We start from the raw sequence: 17,615 nt of genomic DNA on the forward strand, positions 1-17,615 counted from the left end.
AAAGGCAGAAGAGTGAATGCCGACCACCAACATCTGACAGTATTAGGCAACACATTTATCGAGCTAACTATCAGTCATTCATCTGGAAGAAGTCATTGCTCCCCAACCAAGCACTACCAAAGCCAGATGGTAATGGATGGAACATCGAAGATGGAGCTCTCCAGCCCACCCTCATGACCAAAGACCCTGCTCCAGTTGGACTAGTTGAGCTGACCGCGTGCAAGTGTAAAGTGTCTGCATGTCAACGCAGCCACGTATGTGCCTGCAAGAACAATAACATGCCATGCACAGAAGCCTGCACTTGCATGGGGGGTGAACAATGCAAAAACCCAAACAAAGAACCGACCACAAGCGACTCAGAAGATGATGATGAGGAAGATTAATGATGACATTTTCGTGATTTTATACCACTTAGAGGATGATTCAGAAGCAAAATATGTGTGTTTATTTTAATAATACAACAAATAACAGTTATATGTTAACATTGTAATGTTCAGTGAATGACTATGGTTATGATACGCAGCCAGATTTGACCTGGTGAGATATTTTTGCTGAGATTACTTGTGGACTTTTGGTCATAACAGGAGTGGGGTTGATGATTTAAAGGGAAATGAAATCTATATTTTTCTGACTTTACTTAAGGATTGTCCAATTTTGTTTCTTGAAAAGATCATAAAGATATATCATATTACAACCATAACTGCATTTGAACAACAAAAAGATGATATTGCATAATTACAGTCGAAAAGCAAAAACTACATATTTCAGCGATTTCGTGTGTTTCTGGGTATAATACAAGGTATAATAATAATTAAAAAATTAATCATACTTGAACAGCATAACGAAAATCCCCTCATACTTCCCACTATCCTTTTAATTATAATGTTGAAGAATCCCTATTGGAAGAGCTGAAAAAACAAAAATACCCCCCAAAAATCGTCAATTTCGAGCTTTACGCTACCCCTTAATAGAAAAGTGGCTGCCATTTATTGTTGCTGCCACAATTGAACTGTACATCAGGGCTGGATTTGTTCTACAGATGTATCCCAAGCACCCTGAAATGACAAACCAACTGTGTAGTGGGTGTTGCACGAAACTCATTTTCTAGGCCTCTCTTGAAAACTGGCTCCTGGACTATGAAGGAAAAACTGAAATGGAAGGCATAATGATTGTGAATGCCGTATAACGCTTCCGCAGATGGCTTGGGCCGATCCGACCAGGAACATGGTGGCCGAGGCCAGATGTTCAGCCAATCGGTGTAAGGTAGTCTTTCGATGGTCCGGCCACCCATTTACTAATACGAACATACGTACATACATACACACATACATACATACATAGTCCATCCAAACATCCAATCAAAAACCACTGTTCGGTTATTTAGTTAGTATACCACCTATGACCTTTTGGAATGTACCCTTTAGACCTTTAGAACCCTTACACACCACCACAGACCTTTGGACCCCTTATGACCACATAAATCCCCTGTAGACCCCTTACACCTGTATACCTTTTAGACCCTATAAACTCTTTATATCCTTCAGACACTTAGACCTTTTATGAACTTTTGAACTCCAATAGACCATTTAATCCCTTTGACCTTTCAACCATTTAGACCCATTTGACCTTTTTGGTCCTTTCAATACCTTTTTAAAAGTTATTTTAAGACCTATTTAACACTTTCAACTCCTTTAGACCCTTTACACCCCTTTTGGATCTAAAAGGTTTTAAGGGTCCTTTCACTGGACAAAACTAATGGAACATTTTTCATCAATTCAGTACCCGCTCATCCGACATAGTTGTTCACGACACTAATACAAACGTGTTTTCAGGTCTTTGAGCTCCCACATGCCCCCTAATCTTCCATCAAATCAAAATGAAATCTAAATGATCAGAAAATGCACCACAACTATGACCGCCCTCCATTGGGAGACAAGCAAGCGCCTGTTGCATATGGGAATATTCATTGTTTTTTGAGACACTGCCATAGCGATGCACTGCAAATTACCTACTTAGAAACGGTTAACATGCTTAATTTTCTACCAATGGCATATATTCCTCAGTGCATCGGTCCCCATTTTTTTACCTCAGCTACAGATTACTTTCATTCCATGGAAACTGTGGTTCTGTTAGAAATGCTAATTGTAATGCTATTGAGAATGATACTTCATTCAATGTATTGTTTGTCTTGACGTACCATGGTCTTTTCCTGCAATGCTGAGTCACACAAAACTAATCATGACATTCCAAATCTTCTCTATCTCTTTGCTACTGCCATCCTTACTAAAGGGTACCTCACACCAAAGAAATGTTTTTTACGGACGTCCATGGACGTCCATTCTACGGCAGCGTTGCGATTTTTTGAGCAAAATCGTGAACACTCGGGAGAGGATTTTTTGGTTACGTTGGTACAACGGGTTCTTACGACTTCTTACGGCTGCGTAACGGGGATGTGACAGTAGCGTCACGGTTCACCACCCGATTCCCTACGGACCCTCGCGATTGCGTACCGGTTGCGTGCCGGTTTCTTCCGGAACCTTACGGAGGAAATACGGTGGCGTTGAGGATATCCCCGATTCACAGCGGTTTATTACGGTTTAATATACAACAACCAATAAAACATAATTTCTGGTACAGTAGTATGGTACAGAAGTAGCGCACTAACATTTTAGCTTAGTCTAGGTTTAATTCTTGGTACGAATATAAACTGTCGGATTGGTGCTTCGTAAGCAGGAGATTTCATTACAAAGTGAGCTGTCCTTCGGATGGGCATTAACCAGAGTGCCACACCTGCTAGCATTAGTTGGTGTACGTAAAATATCCCATGGTGTTGCTTTTTCAAAGAGTAGGTGATTTACCACCAGCAAACCAAACACATTCCAAACGACTGCCACCTAAATTTGAATGCCAAGGCCTAGCCACCCAGTTCGTGAAAGAGTGAGGTCAAAAACTTTCCACGGTTGACTCCAGAAGTTGGGGGGGAGGTGGCGGAGGGGGGGGGGGGGAGAATAATTAGGATGGTTGAAGAAGTTTGTACATCTATTGTTTCCAAATATCGTGATTTTCACCTGCGAAGTGTCACAGGTATACAAGAGCTCCGCATGTTTGTTGTTGCCATTCTTCTTGGGGTCGATTTTTGAAATGTGCACCCATTGGTCGGACACCTGCCAGACCCACCCACATTTGCCTCTTAACTCCACCCACCACAGCACCAACGAAATAATATGGCTGCCATCTTGGATTTCTAGTGGACGTAAGACATCAGGCCTGTCGGCCTCTGCTGATTAATACACCGCCTGGATTTGTTGCATCAGATTTCCATTGACTTTGTTTGGGTTGCGTGGTATTCACAAAGAGGGATCCAGAAAAATCTAATCATATGTCAAATTAAAATTATTAGTAAAGTTTAATCAAGCCTGTCAGCACGCACGGTATGTGCCTCTCTAAAACAAAAAGATAGCGTGGGCCGAAAATATCAGGCCTGTAGGCCTCTGCTGATTATGCACTGTCTGGGTTTGCTGCGTCAGATTTCCATTGGCTTTGTTCTGGTGGAGTATTACTCACGATAAGGGACCCCGAAAAGTCTAATCATATGACAAATACAAATTATTAGTACGATTTAATCAAGCCAGTCAGCACTGCATGCAACTCGCTAAAAAATGTTTCTCCTTAAAAATGTTTGCTTCAAATGTGGTTTACCTGATTCACATTACTCACCTGTGGCTTTAGTAATATTGGCCTTGTTGAGAACATGTTGCCTTGTAACTTAGTAGTTACAAAACCAAATTACTTCAAACCTGTAATATTCCATTTGTCTTACCTGAACCGTTGAAGGAGATTCAGTGCAGTCATGGTACACGTTGCAAACTACAATGGATACATTGAGCAGATGGTCCAAGCTGGGGTCTCCAAAAGGCAAGATGAGGTGCGTGGTCAGAACAACAGTGTTTATATAAAGAAGAAACTCCCGCTCATGATTATTTGCCTTTGTGATGTAGATGGCAGGAGAATCTGTGCTCTCATTGACCAATGTCCAGTTACTGCAAATGACTTGAAATGTGGTGAAACCAGCAACACCTGTGAATTAGTGAGAAGCATGATAGAAAATTTGGTCCAGCAGGCAGGATAATGAGGCAATTCAATTTCTTATATAATTTATTCATTATAAAAGATATACAAGATCATTGAGCAGAAACAACAGATCATGGAAGTAAGAGAAAGACATAAACACTGACAAATATGAGCAAAATGCTAGCAATGAGAATATGAGAACACGATCGATGTAAATACCATGATTGTAAATGTTGTGGAAATACAATAAAAATTCACACAGCCAACCCTCCTACCATACTGGTAAGAACTCCACCACCTATTCAACCCATTCCATGTCTGAAATGTTCTGGTACGCAATTTCCCACCTTCTCAACTACCTCATCATACATAAACTGTACCTGCACTTGGTCAGTTCTATCCCCCAGCAATATGTATTTTGCGACTCACACAATTTGGCAGTTGGGCTTTGCAACGCATACATGCTACTCACAAAAAAATAAGAGTTTTGAGGCTTGTATTGTTTTTACAACATGTTCAAATTCTGTTTGTGGAGGAGAAGCACATTGATCTGCATACTTAATAAACAAACATGACGTCAGTGGAAGGCAAACGATAAATTATGTGAAAACAACATGGTTGCCTGAAATGAGCACACAAATTGCCAACGGTGTCAGTTTACAAGTGATTCTAGACACGTTTAGTTTCAATTAAATCACAGATGGATTCACCACCATCTCTTATCTTCCCCCATTCAAAACCTTGATCTTTTCTACCCCCGCTAATTTCACCCCAAATCCACTTTTTTGAAATACCAACTTCTTTCCTGGAAGTCCTTGGTGTCCTTGTGTTTATACTTCTCCCACCCCCCCCCCCCCCTTCCCACGCCGCCTCCCCCCGAGCCCTCTCCCTCCCACATATTCCCGATGTCCCTGCTCTCAAATGTTGTGTTTATGTGCTTCCCCTTCTCTCCCCATCTTGTCTACCGCTCCCCTTTTTATATACTTTGTTTGTTTGTCTGTTTGATTTGTTTGTGTGATAAATGTTAGCTCTTTCACAAGTCTCGATTATGTATCCAAAAAAAATAAAAAATGGATTTAAGTGATTGTGCAGGCCATCTGGTCCACTTGAGTGATGTTGTGGTCTTGACATTCAGTGGTCACATGTGCAAATTGTGCATGGGCATTCCCGCCATAAATATGAAGTTGGAAGCTTGCTGTTGAGCCAGACATTGAGCTATTAGGTGTAATTGCAGTACCTTCAGAAAGTATTCACAGCCCTTGACCTTTTTCACATTTTGTTGTGTTACAGCCTGAATTTAAAATAGCTTTAATTGAGATATTTTGTGACATCTTCACATAATACCTCATAATGTCAAAGTGGAATTTACTTTTTAGAAACCTATACAAAACTAGATGGTATTCATAGAATACTTACCCTATGCAGTCAACTGGTGCGAGCCAACTCTTGTGTTTTTTTTTACTTTTTTTTCTTTGATCCAATATGGCTGCCAGACCACATGAGCGATGACATCATAAATTTATATTCTCTCATATAATTGTTGCAAAGATCACTCTCAATACATTTCATACTGCTCAGACTAAGCGTTGTCCCTGTCAAATTATGACGTCATAATTACGCAGATGGCTTGACATACGCAGACAACACCTATTCCCCATATAGAGTTCTTTACAATGAGCCACGTTTCAATTTTTAACATTGAGCGGTTTTGGAGATATAGAGCTACAACCTTTTTTGATTTTTCCAAGATGGCGCTTGTACAACATGACCTATGACGTCATAATTATACTTAAAATATTCTACAGGAGGAGGTGCTCCTATGGTGAAAATTCCGTGTCCATCCGACCAACAGTTGCTGAGAAAAAAAAATCATAATGGTCGGATGAGTGTTGTACTTGTCGAATTATTACATCATAATTAACCCTTTGAGTACGGATGACGTCCAGTGCCGCAACCCGCGAAAAAGTTTTGTGTATGGATGACGTTACTACACGCCATCGACTATACTTATAAATAGATCGTCAGTACGTGGTTGAGTACGTGGTTGTACGTCTTAACCCTTAGAGTACGTGGTTGCATTCCCGTACCAAAATGCCAAATTAATCCCGTAACCGGGGTATTTTTATTTAAAAAAAATCCCGTACTCAAAGAGTTAAGGTACTGACGACATCATCATTAACATATCTTATTCTCCGAGGGGAGTACTTGACAATGAGCCATGTTTCAATTTTTTCCATGGAGCGGTTTCGGAGATGTAGAGGTGCAATTTTTTTCGATTTTTCCAAGATGGCGCCTGTACCACATGACCTATGATGTCATAATTATCATAAAACAAGACCGAACGTCTAAGCGGCATAGCCGTCCGTGCTTGTACAATATTATAAAACACAAACACACATGATTAGCTTTTTAAACAGTCGCTAATGCTGTCCATAACATTAAACAAATATATTTGGAGGAATCCAGACATCCGTGAGGTACGTTTTACTTACAGAACTGAGGGAAGATCTACTGTAATCCAGATTATACCCCACAAGGGTTGGGTACGTTCCGTTTTGTAGGAAGAAACGTAACGCCGATGCTTTTGATATTTGATGGTCATTTTAACAATCGGTTTGTTTGTGTTTCACACTGAATGAAAAGCGTAAAGGTAGAGCATAGCGATTATGATATACGACAGCTTCGATGATATGTTCGGCATGAACAGCATATAAATCAAAATGGCGGTGTGTGGAGAGTCAGCTGCCGTACCGCCGTAATGACATCAGATGTAATCACATCACCCTGTCATGTGACTAGATCCTCAGCTCTGATTGGTATACGTTTGAGGGGACATGCATGCATACATACATACATACATACATACATACATACATACATACATACATACATACATACAAACAGACAAACACTGTTCTAGACGGCTTTGCCCCAATGGGCTATGCCGTAAAAAAATTCTACAGGAGGAGCCGCTCATATTCTGAAAATTTAGTGTCAATCGGATGAGCAGTTGCATGGGAATTTTTTTTCATACTGATCAGTGACCTTCGTCGCTGCGTGTCAGCGACATTTTGTCAGCGTGGAGACCTTCGGATACCAACGAAGGTTTTGCCTCGCGTCATCTTCACACCAACATCCTACCATCTGTCGGGGATGTGTGTGTGCGACCGCTTCGTCTCCAATTACGTTGCGGTTTGCTGAGTGAGCGGTGAAGGTGCTCCTCTGGAGGGCGCCTTGGTACAGTTTCGGCGGGGCGATCGCCATTGTCAACTGTACGCGATTCGGGTCTCGACTGGAGAGAGAGATTCGGGCTTCGACTGGATATCGTTCTAGGGATCGCTGGAGCGAATCACCTTCGCCTTGGAAAAGGTTACAGAGACATTGAGGAGTGTCCTTTTCACTCGCTGGGAGTGCAGTGAGTTATATGACTTTAGTGATGGTACCATCCTAAGCGATAAGGTACATAGAGTGCACTATTAATTGCCATTTGTTGTACCGTTATTCTTGTGTGAATGAATGAATGAATGAATGAATGAATGATCGTTTTAAGGCCATTTTCCCCGCTGGAGCGGGGGTTAGCCTTGAGGGTCCCATGACAATCATGGTTCCCTGTTTTGAGGCAATATTTTTATGGCCGGATGCCCTTCCTGACGCCAACCCTTGGTCGCCTCTTACGATGCGCAGGCATACGGTGTACCTATTCTAAACCGGGGTACACACCGGGATTCTTGTGTGTGATTGTTAATACAATATCTGTCCATTTATAATCATTGGTATGGTTTCACTATTGATTTCTAACACAGAGAATAACATATTTTTCTGCCGGGGCTCCTCTCGGGGTTCGGAGGTTTACCGAGACCAGGGGTTCGGTGAGGAACCCGTAACAATTGCAATGTGTTAATAGAGTTTCATTTCTTAATTTAAAATAAATATTTGTTTTTTATGGTAAAGCCTTGAAGTCTGAAGTGTTCATTTGCCTTTTCAATTGATTTTCTTGATGTTTTGTTCTAAAAATTTCTCGCAAGACCCTTTGTCACAAATAATTTGGTTTACTTCACTCGCATTAATTCATTTCACAAAGAAATTGTTCAAATGAGAAATATTGTTCCATTAAATACTCCAAAAGTCTAAATTGAATTAAGTTGTGGTTCTTATTGACATTTCTTTGGTTTCAAAAAATTGCTATGATCCCCACTGGGCCATGACATGTCAGGTCGAAAGCCAGTTGGACCACATAGCGAAAAAAGTTGGGAAACACTGCTCTAGGCCATCTAATGAGGGCAATTTTGTTCTGATCAGACAAACCTTCGTTGAGTTTGGGTGAAAATGTTAAAATGGCTATAATTGGGTGATGATCTTAAAATTAGGTCAAGGTCAAAGATTAGGTCAACCCATCATTTTTTAAATTCCCATTATTGATGCAAAGTTTCATTCCGAAAAACAAGTCGGAAGTTGATACAGTTCAGAAATTGGGAGTGCAGGAAGAAAAAACAAAATCTAAATGGTGCTTCAGTACTCCTCAGGGTTGAGAAACTCTGTGGCACCATTAAAAATTGGGGGAGCTAATTGTCGAAACAAACCCGACAACAGCAATAAGCCTTCCCTTATGCTATAGGGGGAGGCTTAATGACACATGTCACAAACTTACAACTGACTGAACAATTTCTCACCTTCACTCGGACTCCATTTACATGTACCTCCAAAAGGTACAATGTTGGTTTTAAAATGAAGAACACTTGATGCTAATGGACGCAGAGAAGATCCAACTGTCACATGTGTTTCATAAGTTTCGCTTGGTTTCAGAAGACCAGGGAGAATAACCAGGCCTTGAGTGTTGATGCCTGCATGTAAAGGGAAAGTAGTGTTGGTTAGCTTTGGAAGAAATACCATGCACTTGTTCTAATTCTTATCACAATATTGATGAGTTCCTCAGCTGCCCTAATATGACACATTATATCACCAAAGTGATTGTGACAGCAAACACATTTGCTTGGTTATTAATTTACAGTATTTTACTTGCCTACAAATAGGGTGTAAAGTCTGCCTTGAGTGAAATGTACAACCAAAACAATGTTGAACTTGTCAATTGTGATTGTTGCCATGGTGACTAGCCAAGTAAGTGCAAGATTTCAATGCGTGCAATGAAGAATAACACTGGACAACAAAGATTTTGCTTCTGGGGGCGGAGAAACATATGTTCTAGACTAAATCGAGTATGCTGATTCTGAATCTGAAGTCAGAATTTTCTCAACCACCACCCGTTCTGTAACCGACCCCAGGAAACTAACCGACCTGGAATCAACCACCACCCACCCGTTCAACTCCCAAGAGCACTGATTAAACATAGGGGCAATACCCCCAGTGCTCACCTCGTAGAATAAACAATATACTGCACTGATTAAAAGTATTTTAAACAAATTTCAATGGTTGCTAGAAGACAGGGCAGCATGTAGAATCATACGAACATAATCATAAGACTTTAAACAAACAAACAAAAACATACCTATTGGGGGGGGGGGGCAACCCCTTCCCCCACCACCTCCCATCCAATATAACTCTCAGACCCAAATCTTATAATAATAGAGCAAACGTATATGGAAGGTTATGTTTTTTGTTTGTTTGTTTATATGCGACCAAAACGTCTTCTTCTTCTACAAAAAAAAAATTCACACCCAAAACACAGTTCGTGAACTCTTAATTACGTTTAGACTGCTGAGAACCCTCAGCAGCCCAAACGTAATTAAGAGACTAAGCGTAATTAGACTGTTGAGGATCCAAAAGACCGTGAATACGCAAAACACCCAGAAGACCCAAAAGACCCCGAAGACCCACAAAGACGCTGAAGACCCAAAACACCCCAAAGACACAAAACACCCCAAAGACCCAAAACACCCCGAAGACCCAAAACACCCCGAAGACCCAAAACACCCCGAAGACCCAAAACACCCTGAAGACCCAAAACACCCTAAAGACCCAAAACATTACAAAGACCCAAAAGACCCAAAACACCCCAAAGAGCCAAAACACCCCGAAGACCCAAAACACCCCGAAGACCCAAAACACCCCGAAGACCCAAAACATCCCAAATACCCGAAAAGGTCCCGGCGATGACGGGCACCAAAAAGGAGTACCGTATTCAGTTTTCACTCCGTTAGTTTGTTTTCTTTTTCTTTCCTATTAGTTTGTCCGGGAGATATATCAGCCATCCTTTGAGCTCGGAAGCTGAAATTTGGTCACAATTTTGAAAAAGTCCTTTGGCAAAAACAATATTTTTAAAATTTTCATGAATCAATCAATTTGGTTAATGCCACCGTCAAGGTCATGTTGACCATCAGATCAGCAGGCAGCAACCTCTTCACTCTCCAGACTTGGATAAAATCACAAACTAAACAAACAAGTGGAACATATCTTTCAATCCTAACAAGTCTAAGACTCTCACTATGTCTCTCCGAAAAGACCGTTTGGAAAACCCTCCCATCTACTTTCTCAACAATCCACTCGAAGATGTTCTGTCACTCAAGCTTTTGGGTCTCACCACCATGGTGAGTGAATGGAGTCATTTGCCTGGCTGGCTGAGTTTTATAAGAACACTACGAAAAATTACAAGAGGCATTTACACACAGGGGATTTAACTTTACAGACCCTACCTAGATAGCACAACTCCACTCCTCTGTGTGGAGACACCTAAACACTTACCCAGACATTCGACATTACTTCGCCACATCGAGATGGCTTCTTCTTCTTCTTCACGACACTCGGAGCATGCTAATCTACACGATTCTAACTTTCCTACGAGGTATTTCATGCCTACCCCCACAAATGTAACAATATGTTTTATGTGTCAGTTTATGTTTTTGTGTTTAATGTGTTTGCTCTTACACAAGCCTCGACTCAACCAGTGTATAAAAAAGTGATTTCCACTCAACCAAATTGAAGAATTGAACCCTCGCCTACTTTCCTGACATGGAAGCCCACAAGCAAGGCCATGATACCCTGGAATCTTTCCTGGTACATCCCCCCCCCCACCCCCAACCGCCCCCCTTCTCCGAGACTTATTTGCAACCAAGATGTTGCCTCTGCTCTAGAAAAAACATGCAAGTATGATGCAGACAGTGATGGTGGTGATCTTGCCAGAGCTGCCAAAATTGTCCGTCGAGATATGTTAAAAATGAAAACGAGATTCAGTGGCTCATTTGATAACCAGTGCCAAGAGGTCGGTATAAAAATCACGTTTGTCACTGGTGGCTATGATCCTGAATGGACCAAACATGAAGTCAAAAGCATGCAACCAATCAGTGTGTCACAATCAGCTCTCATCTTCTCATAGTTGCTGATATTCAACAGTTCTGTACCCCACTGGGAGACAGCTAATGCCACAAGTGGTGTGCGGCTCAGCCAAGACCGAGAAACACCACCAGCTGTGTATATTGGAGTGATGCTCCGCACACACATTGCAAAGCCAGTCCGGGCCGGGCGTGACCTCCTCGGCCGGCCCAGACTTGCCATTGCCATTTGCAAGACCACGGGATACTCGACAAGCCACTGCATCGCATGATTATTGTGTGGCCATTGGCAACTCAGGGGTGGGACGTTATGATGTTTGTTTCTCCCCCTCCCCCCTCCTCCCCACTGCCAAATTATGGAACTCTTTACCTTCCCATGTATTTCCAAACACTTACGACCTTCTCCTTTTCAAAAAGCAGATTTTTTTATTTCCTCAAAATCTCTTACACTATTCTCTCTTTCTTCACTGTTCTATCAATGCAGATCTTTTACTTAAAGCCTGGCCTCGATGAGGACAATATAGTCCATGACTGGAGCCTTCACACAAAAAAAAAAGTGTCAACACCATTATATGGAGAATATCATCTGCCCTACTCAACTCAGAGGTGGCCTCTTCGTGACTGCTGCAGTGGACAATATTGTTACGTCGAAGAGGGGGTGGGGATGGGATCCATAGCTAGATTGTTGTAAGAATAGTATGGTCCATGTGTTTTGAGTAGGTTAGATTGCTATATATCAGGGAACCATCAAGAATAAGTGGTCTTGTTACATGTGACGCTCAGGAGGGAGAGCATGTAATTTACAGACAGAATAGCGAGAAGATTGTATGCGTAAAAACCTCGTTCGTGGGTGGGGCCATGTGAGGACTTTAGGCAACAAGGCACAACGGAAATGCTTCACGCTTCAAAAGGACTGGTTGCGATCTGTCTGGCTTGCGCACCACAATCTATTGTTGCATAGTCTGCTGTGGAGTCCTCAAGGGATAAAGACTTTTTATTATTGGGGCCACCTCGTGGGGCAGGGCAGCCCTGAGGATGGCACCTCCCACAAGCAGCGGGCAGCCAATTACGAGACCTACCACAGGTGAAGGCGGTCCCAGATTCCAGGAGGGCTGGGTCTGCATATGCAAGGAGAATGAATGGGACCGATTTGGACAAAGATCATCTCTTTATTCCTCTCTCTCTCGCTCTTTGGCCCCTGTTTTGCTTCGTCTATGCTCAGGGACGACTGCTCGCTGGAAATGTGGAAGCCACCTCACAACCCCACGCCTCCACTGCCTTCATGATTCCTGTTCCCGAACTGCACCATCTTCCTGCACATTCTCAGCTTCATGCCTGTTCAGTCCTCGCCTGTTTTCCCCATCATTGTAATGATTCAGATTTTTGTGGTGCTTTATGGCGTTAGGATTGTTCTTTGTTCATCCTTGTGGATAAGTTGTGTGGGATCCATCTGTGTTTGTTGATTTGCATGGTTTATTCCAATTTGCATGTGCCGTCCACCTTTTTTTATCCGTTTTCCATCTGTCCCATGCATGTTGCTGTCAAATTCATTTCATTCAGGGTGACCTTGGGGAGTGGTGAAGTTGTAGATTAATTACACTGAGAATGCATTAGTTGGAGACCTTTTGGGCGTTCGCAGGATGAAAGATCCCGGTGCAGACAGGCCTTGTTAAAGGAGGCTGTCTGACGCGACAATATAAACCATAATTCTAAGTCTACAATTGCAATTGGCTCATTCCATGGAACTGGAATATCCCAAATTCAACATCAAAGTGTTGATGACAGTGGGGTGCACCGAGCTGTTACCATCACTTTTGACCAGGGTCAAGCTGCTGCTAATAACATTGTGGCTCACCCACCAGAGTGATAACCTATAGTGTGCCCCCAAGAGCTGTGCTCTGTGTTGACAAGATTCACCAGTGATGAAACTAGAAGGTCCAAACAAAGTAGACTGTCAGCTCTTCCTTCAGCAGGCATTTTAAGGCCATTTCCCCTGCTAGAGCGGGGGTTAGCCTTGCGGTCCTCATGATAATCTTCTCCATTTTGCCCTATTTTCTGCATCTCTCCTTGTTAACCCCCTTGCCCGCATTTCTTCTTCCACCATCTTCAGCCAAGTCTTTCTCGGTCTTCCCCGTACTCTACTTCCTTCTACATTCATTTCCATCAATCTTCTCACCCAGTCACTTTCATCCTTCGTCAAGACATGTCCCAACCATCTCAACCTGTTCCTCTTCACTTGCATAAAGGCTATGCATAAGAAATACAGGTAGGTTTAATTTACTCGCCTGATTTGTTTCTTCAGAGCTACACAATACAGATATGCAAACACCTGATGCAAAGAGTACTAAATTATCTTGTATTCTCTGTTTTATTTTCCAGGGTGGCTGTATCATTTGGTGCAGCTGGTGCCCTCTGCACACACTCCAGGAGTACAAACTAAAACAATATGTTTTATCTGAAATTTTGCATGGGAAACATCATTTTGTTAGCAATTGTGATTACCTTTCCCATGCAAACAATTTACCAGTGAAAAGATAAGGTTTGCAATATATATATATATATGGCAATGTGTATGGCATATATGGCAATGTGTGTGTGTGTGTGTGTGTGTTCTCCCCCATAACTTCATTCTGCCATTTTGGTCGCTCACTTCAAGTATGCCTTACCTCATAACAGGTTGGTTTCTGTACAATAAAGCTTCAAATCTATGAATGTAATATAGCTGATCTTCATACCTACGAATCGCTGTTTTCCTATATGCATTGCAGTGTTTATAAACGCCAGTGTCCATGCCTTTGTTTAATTTCCGCAAAGATAAAGACTCTTCACCTGAACTGAATTTCAAGATTTTAACTCCAGAATTAACCTCAGCAACAGCTCCGACTATTAAGAAAGTGTTCATCTTACTATAATTCACCAAATGTCCGTCTGTCTGTCCGTTCCCAGGTACCGCAAAAACGGCTGAACCGATCGCAACTAAATTTTGGGTGGGTAATCCCTGGGACCCCCTAGAGTAAAAAAGGCTATATTGTTTTTCCAATTTTTTTTCCAATTTTCCAGTTTTTCAAAACACGATGGAATAATATTTACCGATATGAACAGTGATGTGGCTTTCATTGAAATTCTACAAATACTGTTTAGATTTTGATGATTTGCGTGTGATGTGATTTAACGGATGTTTATATAAATCGTTAAAAAAAAAAAAGCGTTCAATTTCTGATATTTTGCCTTTTCATTTGGGCCTCCCAATTGAAGCCCCGCCCATAGGACAGGTACCGTTGCTAGTTTGGCTAATTCGGACATTGTGGGACAGTCCAGTGATCTCAACAGTATAGTGGGAGTGTTTAAGCTGCTTGGCGAGCGCTCTATAAGCAGCTTGGTAATGGAACACCCTGCTCGATAGAACACCCCTGCTCCCTCCTCAGATTGTCTATTTTACTGTTTTACTTATTTCCTTTCTCCCCTTTTGTTACCTCTGCCACCAAAGGTGGGTGGAGGTTATGTTTTCACCCCTGTCTGTTTGTTTGTTTGTGAACAAAATATCTCAAAAAGTTGTGGACGGATTCAGACGACATTCGGCAGAGATGTAGCGAATGTCACAAGGACGAAATGATTCGATTTTGGTGAAGATCCGGATTCGGCTACTAGATTTTATTCAGTGATTCTTCACCATTGGGAGATAGGGCCAAAAACGACGATACATAGCAGGATATCTCAAAAAGGTGTGGACGGATTTCGACGAAACTTGGTGGACCAGTTGTGTGTCTGACAAGGACGATTCGATTCTATTTTGATGAAGATCTGAATATGGATTCGGATATGAGAATTATTTAATTTTTAAGTGATTCTTCACCATTGGGAGATGGGGCCAAAAACGATACATAGCAGGATATCTGAAAAAGTTATGGATGGATTTGGACAAAACGTGTTCGACAGGTTGTGTGTCTGACAAGGACGAATCCATTCAATTTTGGTGAAGATCCAGATCCAGATCGAGCTAGTATAATTTTTTAAGCGATTCTTCACCATTGAGTGATTATGGCCAACCAGGTGGAGGTATGCTCTCTACTGAGTGCCGTTCTAGTTTGATCTGCTTTCATTATGTGACCCATCACTTCCACATAAACATACACATAAAGAGAACGTTCATCAACCTCGTGCTGGAGTTCCAGCATGTTGGTTCGAGCTGTGAATTTCTGTTGAGATCACTGGAGTCTCCCTCCTCTTGCATTGTTATTCTTATTCAACTATTTGGGGTCTTAAGGGTCTTTGGGGTCCAAAGGGTGTTTGGTGTATTCGGGTTTTAAAGGGTATTAATGGTGTTATGGGTCCATGGCGTCTTTGGAGTCTTAAGGAGTCGCATCTGCCAAGCAAGTAAAAAGCAAGTAAAAAGCGTATTAGCGATCTTTGGGGTATTTAAAGGTTGAGGTGGTGCATGAAAATACCTTGAGGACAATCCCCATGTCAGACTTGGTCTGTGTGCCAATTTTTTGTTTGTGAGCCCAACGGTCTTTGCAAAAAGTGTGAACAGACAAACAAACATTCGATGAATTATATTTATCAGATTGGTGAGGTACCCGTGGGAAACCGACGGGCACAGATGTGTATGACATTTGGACATCTTGAGTTAGATACTGCACGAAGAGTTTTACAAAATTGGTGAAAACACTCATTCCCCCCCCCCCCGCCCCCACACCCCCAATCTCAATCCTATCCTTTCCCAACAACTCACTCACTCCTCTCCAACCTTCTCTCCCTTCTCCTCTTCTCCTTATCTTCTCTCCTTCTCTCCCTCTCACTCCTCTCCCCTCTACTTCAACCCTCACTCTTCTCCACCCCTCACTCTCCTCTCCACCCCTCATTCTCCTCTCATTCCCTGCTCACTCCTCTCCTCTCCCCACCCTCCTCTCCAATGCTCATTCGTCTCTCCCCTACCTCTTCACTCCACTCTGCCCTCACTCTTCACTCCCCCTCACTCCTCAGTCAATCCTCTCCCACCCTTACTTCTCTCCACCCATCACTCTTCTCCCTCCCCCCCTTCACTCCTCCTCTTCTTCCCTCCTTCCTCACCCCTCCTCTTCTCTGCCGCCCTCACACCCCTCACGCTTCTCCAACCCACACTCCTCTCTACGTCTCCTTATTCTTCCCAACCTCACTCCTCCTCTCCTTCCCCCTCACTCGTCTCCACCTCTCACTCCTCCCCGCCCCATTACCATTCCCTCTCTCCCTCATCACCCCTCCCCGTCACTATTCCCTCCCTCCCTCATCACCCCTCCCCTCTCCCTCCTCTTGCATATAAATGCATATGTATGTTTTTTTAATGTTAGACGCAGAAAAACAATTGGTAACAAATACTTTCAAACCAAAAAATACCTGTCTCCGTGAACTGGTTTAAGGTTGATAGGGACGTTTTCCTTTCCTTTAGCTCCCAAGAATAACTCATTTCTTCACTTAAGCAATTCCAGCAATCAACCATGAGGATCATTGTAGAACCTGAACTTGCATAATTGCCACAATTATCCAGACAACTGAAATGATAAAAAGTCATTTGATTAGAAAAAGCATCAACCCTTCATCAGAGCAAACGAAGGACCTCGGAGGTCTTTTTCTCCGAAGAAAGGTAAAGGTTAAGGCCTGAAACACCAGCTTCTCCTTGTTTCCAACAACAGTTAGCATATCTCCATAAACGTCTTGTTGATTTCAGGTATTAGTCAGGTTCACTATGTCAATAAATTATATTTCGTTCAAAATCATGGTAGATTAGCAAACCTATACATTTTTGGAAAGGTTATAGCATAAGGAAACTAAAAATCAATGTTTACATTTGGAGAGATACCTGTATGGCGGCCATTTTGGATTTTCAAAATGGCCACTGTAAAATACATATTTTGTTCTATTTCTGCCTCTAATTACCCTAAAAACTTTTAAAATATACTAAACCTATATTTTCAGGGACAAGGAATCCAATGAAAGTATCAAATTAGTGCTATGGGGAATGGTAAGACACGAATCAAAGGTTTTGAATTGCAAAATACTGTCTTTATATTCGCGATAAGTTGCATAATCAAATACATGTTATCATTTTGTACAGGCAGTTAATAATGTTACCGACGTGGCTTAGATGTTAGTTTACCGAGCGGTTTTGGTATGACCACGTCTGCACAAGTTACCGATTATACTCGACGTTGACGAAGCCGCGCCACGCTGGCTCAATAAGAAAAAGAAGACACCCGGCTGGGTTATAAAATGACGACACCAGGG

The 17,615-nt window shown here is 42.2% G+C and overlaps 1 protein-coding gene across 1 annotated transcript in view; it reads right to left on the reverse strand.

Annotated features, from left to right (window-relative positions):
• The window catches only part of LOC137413133 (polycystin-1-like), a 162,442-nt gene that overhangs the window by 126,043 nt on the left and 18,784 nt on the right, over window positions 1–17,615 (reverse strand). The window contains exons 3-5 of the mRNA XM_078767972.1: window positions 16,728–16,882; window positions 8,742–8,912; window positions 3,821–4,077 (exon numbers count right to left, since the gene is read on the reverse strand). Coding sequence (XP_078624098.1) covers window positions 3,821–4,077; window positions 8,742–8,912; window positions 16,728–16,882 — 583 coding nt within the window. The remainder of the gene's footprint in view (window positions 1–3,820; window positions 4,078–8,741; window positions 8,913–16,727; window positions 16,883–17,615) is intronic.

This window comes from Myxine glutinosa, chromosome 14 (genome assembly GCF_964187855.1).
Source record: "Myxine glutinosa chromosome 14, kmMyxGlut1.1, whole genome shotgun sequence".
NCBI lineage: Eukaryota > Metazoa > Chordata > Myxini > Myxiniformes > Myxinidae > Myxine > Myxine glutinosa.